The following is a 5,786-nucleotide window of genomic DNA, read 5'->3' as shown; positions in this document are numbered from 1 at the left end:
TAGCGAGCCCCAGGGAGGGAGAATCTGGGCAAAGGCGAAGGGGGTAGGAATGAGAAGGGGTGCCTGTGGGATTCTGCTGGAGGGCCTGTGGAAGGAAACCACAGGAACGACCCATCTCAAACCTTGAATGTGCTCTGATATTGATTTATCTGGTTATACAACTTAACTTCAGGCTTGCAAAAATTTGAAGATGGTGATAGCCGCCCACTTAAAGATGGTGACTCAAATCTGGTAAATGGAGATTTAGCACAGGCTAGACGTAAAAATTCATCATGTATCCATTCATTAAGTCATTTATTCCATACACATTGATGACCCTAGGGAGTCATTCTGAAGCCTGCCAGAAATCAAAGGTTACCCTTTGGGGCTAGGTTGAACTTTAAGTCTTTTAACTGTATCAAAACAGATGATAAAAAAAGTGACCGCAGAAACTTGTCAAAAATGAAATGTTTAATCCCTACCAAGTGCAGTGACCAAAGAAAATTTAGACCTTTTCTGCACTGCATTCAGCTTCTCCTGAAGGTGGGATTCTTCAAAAGAGGAAACAGTCCTGGACCCTAGAGTTGGCAAAGCTCTCATGGGGATGGGGTGAGGCCCCCGGGTAAGACAGTCCTTGAGATGATGCACTCAGTGTTTCTCTAACAGGCCTTATCTCATTTAATCCTCACTGCCCACATTATGGTTTTAACTGTTTGGTTTTTTTGTTTGTTTGTTTTTGGGGGGCCACACCAGTGGCATATGAAGGTTCCCAGGCCAGGGGTCCAATCGTAGCTATAGCCGCCACAGCAACGCAGGATCCAAGCCACGTCTGCGACCTACACCACAGCTCACGGCAATGCTGGATCCTTAACCTACTGAGCAAGGCCAGGGAATCTAACCCCCATCTTCATGGATGCTAGTTGGGTTTGTTAACTGCTGAGCCACAACCGGAACTCCAATGAACTGTTTTAAGATCAGGGGCCTGGAGGCGAAGTTAAGAAACCCTCCCAAACGAAAAGGGAGAAAGTTGGCTCTGGAAGCCACAGCTGTCTGACCCAAGCAGAAACCCCAAATCAGGGCACCAGACTGCTTCCTGACACCTCCAGGGTCTCCTGAGGAAGGGTGCCTTCACTTTCATCCACATCCCATACGTCCTCCAAAGCCTTCTGCAGAACCACCCTGAGGGTCTGCCGTCTTCGCCTCTTTGGCCTCTGCCGCCGCCTAAAGGAGCCAACCAAGAAGTAAATGATGGGGTTGGTGCAGCTGTTGACACAGGACAGGGTACTGGCCACCAGGAAGTGACAGGAGTACATGAACAAATCACTATGAATCCAGATTATGATGAACCAGTAGACGCCGAAGGGGAGGCCGCAGATGAGGAAGACCAGCACCGTGAGCGCCACAGTCACATACAGCCTGGTCAGCTGCAGCCGCTGGGACTTAGAGAGGATCCTGCCCAGCAGAGTCAGGCTGGACCCAGCCAGGAGCACAAATAGGAAAGTCAGCCACCCAGCAGTGATGAAATCAAACAAACGACACCAAATGAGGTTAAAGTCCATGGACAGGAAGCCACAATCCTTTGCTTCCAGGATGCTCAGCAGCAGGGACAGAGCCCAGAGGAGGGCACACATGACAGCTGACAGGTGTCTGGGGCGGCGGCAGCGGTACCAGATGGGGCACAGGACCGACAGGCAGCGCTCGGTGCTGATGGCGCTGAGCAAGCTCAGGCCCGCGAGGTAGGCAAAGGTGAGCACGGTGATGAAAAATCTGGGGAAGGAGAATGCGCTGGAGTGGAAGGAGATGATGAGGTTCTCCAGGGAAGACAGAATGTGGAGGAGGAGGAAGAGGAAGTCGGCTGCCGCCAGGTTGAGGATGTACACGGAGAAGGAGTTCCGGCGCAGGCGGAAGCCCAGGAGCCACATCACAACCGCGTTTCCTGCCAGGCCTCCCAGGGCCATGATGCCCGTCAGCAAGGTCAGGGATATGTCGAAAACTTGAGAACAGGTCTGGTTACTTCCGCCCATTGGTGTGGGTTCTGTCTCCCAGGCTGGGGTGGTTGGATCCAGGCTCAGAAACCCTCCACGGGTGCCCCTGGGGACACAGACAAGACATGAGTCCCTGCTGTGTAACCGCGGATGCTCACTGCCACCCTGCTACGTGGCAAGTACTGTCCCTGTGTTACACAGGAGGGAACTGGAGGCGCTTGCGGAGATTAAGATACTTACTGAAGTCCACACGGCCCTGGAGACCTGGAACCTGGATTCAGACTCAGTTCTCTCTGACTCAGATGCATGGACTCTACTGCACCACAGTCTCCCTATGAATATGGGAATATAACTTCCACTCAACCTCCCGGGCTGTGTCAATACAGGGGGCAGGAGGAGGAAAGTCTGAATAGGTTATGTGGGGGTGACGGTGGGCCTCTGAGCTCAGCATTCCTTCTGCCTGGGACTGAGATTTCCTTTTAGGGCCAGAAAATCAGAAACCCCCAGACATGGCTTGTGGGCCATCTTAATGACTGAGAGGAGTGTACCCGCCAGGGAGAGAGGATGTCATGATTTAGGGTCATGAAGGGAATGTGACAGGTGTGAGAGTGGCCAGGCCTCTCGAGCAGGGACTTGCTGGGGGCGTCAGCGTTAGGAGGACAGGAAGTGCTTTTCTCCATACATTGGTGTGTCCCCATTGCCTGGCACTGTGTGGTAGATGCAGTTTAAATCACGCTTATAATGGATTTTTTTCTAGAGAAGCTCAAATCACAAACTCAAAATACTTCTAAATACCTGTGCCTCCCCCCTCCCCAAACCCAACAACAATAACTACATTTTATTCTCAAGGCATCTATGGTGATTGTGAGAGATTATTCCAAAGAAGTGACACCAGATAGAGGTGCAAAGAGTCAAAGAAACAAACTAAGGAGGTTCCACGAGAAACTAACCCAGCGCCAGGAACTAGTGACTGTGAGGAGGCTATAAGAAGAGATGGCTTTTCTCTGTTTGCCTTCAAGTCTCATTTCTATCTTCTGTACCCTTCTCTGTGTCCCAGGAGGAGAGGTCTCTGTGCCTTAAGTGGTGAGCTCCCTCTCCCTCTGGCTCCTGTTTGCTAATAGTGAGAGGGAGATACTGAGAGAGGTTGGAGGGCAGGAAGAGAGTGATTGCATCTTTTTTTCTTTTTTTCTTTTTTTTAATGGTTGCACATGCAGCACATGGAGGTTCCCAGGCTAGGGTTCAAATCAGAGCCGCAGCTACCGACCCACGCCACAGTCACAGCAATGTGGGATCCGAGCCACGCCTATGACCTACATACACCACAGCTCAAGGGAACCCGGGATCCTTAACTCACTGAGTGAGGCCAAGGATCGAACCAACATCCCTGGGGATACTAGTCGGGTTCGTTATTGCTAAGCCGCAATGGGAACTCCCTGATGTGAGCTTTTTAACTCCCTGGCTCTCTCCCTGTCAGGCTGTGAGTTGACAGTGGTGGTGTCAACTCTACCTGAGGACATAGCCCCTGTCTTATGGTCTTTTCCTACAGCGACAGCGACAACTCCACCTTCAGCTACAGCCCTCCCTGAGTTCTGATAACTTCTTACTTTTCCCCTTCAGGCCCAGCAATGGTAACGGCTCACTGTGAAGTCTTGTCTTGGGGGCTTCAGCATCTTTTATAGATTTCCCTGAGCTCTGCCTACACTTTTGTAACTGGTCTCTTCCTTCATTAAACTCTCTTCAATTACCCTATTAGATTGTGCCCTGTGTTTTCTGCTGGGACAATGCCATCTATAAGGATACAGAAACCAAACTCAAACAAATGATAGGAAACAAAAGACAATGACTAGCAAGCAAATCTGTGAAACTGGAGGTTATTAACAGTAATTTATCTTGGGAATACAATGCCAGCATGCCAGCTCACTCCCTAAATTAAGATGGGCAAAATATTCCTTTTTATGGTTGCAGATTCGAATGTTTCGAGAGAAAGGGAGCATAAAAGGAGATAGAACAGAAGCAGGAAGAACCTGGGGGACCCCGATTGGTTCTTTCATAGTCCATGCTGCCAGCAGTCAAAGCTTCCACGGGGGAGCTTCACATCTCCTGACTCTTGCTGATGGCTGCCCATGACCCCTGCATGCCCAGACCCAAGATGAACTCTGGGGTGGGGGGTTGCCTTTGCTCAAAGATAGTTCTTGAGCAAACTCTTACCTTAGCACCATTCTTCTTGCTGGAGGTGGTGAGTGGAAAAGAAGGACCTTTCCTGTGATTGACAGGCAGAAGAGACTGCTTTTTCACCCTCTGGAAAAGGAGGTGCCTGCAGGAGCAGGAGAGAAACCTGGTGACTGAGTGAGACTTATCAAGATACTGGACAGCCCCTGTGATTTCCTGCAGGAGGGGTATTGGCAGATGAGATCCTGGAGATGGGTGAGACAAGAAACCTCACGAGATATTTATCATTTGCCCTGACTCCAATCACTTATCTCCAGCTCTCTCCTGTCCTACCCTATCTGGTCCCCACCCCTTTTCCCCTGGGAGGAATGGCTGTCCCACAGCCTTTTGCTGCCCGATGTGAGCCTGTGCAGGAAGCTGACCCACCAAACAATGGGAGCTGGCATAGCTGAAGAACAGTTTGCTTGGCATTCAAAACCCTGCATGGGCTGGCTCACTTGATCGTTTATTTATTTATTTATTTTATTTTTTTGTCTTTTTGCCTTTTCTTGGGCTGCTTCCGCGGCATGTGAAGGTTCCCAAGCTAGGGGTCCAATCGGATCTGTAGCTGCTGGCCTACACCACAGCTCACAGCAACGCCAGATCCTTAACCCACTGAGCGAGGCCAGGGATCGAACCCATAACCTCATGGTTCCTAGTCGGATTCGTTAACCACTCTGCCACGACGGGAACTCCGATCTTTTAAAATTTAATCACAGAAGTAATGACTGCACATCCATTGTATTTCAAATGACACAGGTACATAAAATGAAATGTAAAACCTCTCCTAATCTCATTCCCCAGTAGCAACCAAAGTTTCCATTTTCCATTCGTAATTCTTTTAGAAGTTAATATTACAGCTTTATATAGTAAAACAAACAAACAAACCTACCGTTAGATTTTTGATTCTTCAATGTCAACAACAGGGTATATATTGAGTTCCAGTATAAACGATGAGGAGTTTTGGAGTTCCCGGTGTGGTGCAGCAGAAACGATTCCAACTAGGCACCATGAAGTAACCGGTTCCCTGGCCTCGCTCAGTGGGTTCAGGATCTGGTGTTGCCGTGAGCTGTGGTGTAGGCCACAGACGTGGCTCAGATCTGGCATGGCTGTGGCTGTGGTGTAGGCTGGCAGCTGCAGCTCTGATTCAACCCCTAGCGTGGGAACCTCCATGTGCCATGGGTGTGGCCCTAAAAAACAAAAAACAAACAAACCAAAAAAAAAAGTAAGATAAGGAATTTAGCATAGCATCTGCACTCACTGTCACCTTCCTCCCTCTACATCATATTTGTTCACTAGATTATTTTCAGATCATCTAGAGCCAACCAGTATTTTCAGTCTTAGCTCCTATGACTTCCTCTCACATGCCCATGATGCCGCCAAATTGTTACTTGTTATTTCTTTTAAAAACTTAACTCTGAGATTTCCTGTTGTGGCTCAGTGGTAATGAATCTGACTAGTATGCACAATGACGGGGGTTTGATCCCTGGCCTCACTCAGTGGGTCAAGGATCCAGTGTTGCCATGAGCTGTGGTGGAGGTTGTAGACGCGGCTTGGATCTGGTGTTGCTTTGGCTGTGGTGTAGGCTGGCAGCTGTAGCTCTGATTAGACCCC

General features: G+C 49.3%; 1 protein-coding gene across 1 annotated transcript; it reads right to left on the bottom strand.

Annotated features, from left to right (window-relative positions):
- Positions 1 to 1,052: 1,052 nt before the first annotated feature.
- Positions 1,053 to 5,544, bottom strand: MRGPRX2 (MAS related GPR family member X2). Its single transcript, XM_047774607.1, has 4 exons — positions 5,537 to 5,544; positions 4,173 to 4,278; positions 2,162 to 2,235; positions 1,053 to 2,070 (listed from the first exon to the last, which is right to left on the bottom strand). Exons 1-4 carry the CDS (start codon positions 5,542 to 5,544, stop codon positions 1,053 to 1,055), a joined length of 1,206 nt encoding a protein of 401 aa, XP_047630563.1.
- Positions 5,545 to 5,786: the final 242 nt, after the last annotated feature.

This window comes from Phacochoerus africanus, chromosome 4 (assembly GCF_016906955.1).
Source record: "Phacochoerus africanus isolate WHEZ1 chromosome 4, ROS_Pafr_v1, whole genome shotgun sequence".
Lineage (NCBI taxonomy): Eukaryota > Metazoa > Chordata > Mammalia > Artiodactyla > Suidae > Phacochoerus > Phacochoerus africanus.
Note: the sequence above shows the minus strand (reverse complement) of the source record. Positions and strands in the feature narration are given on the sequence as shown.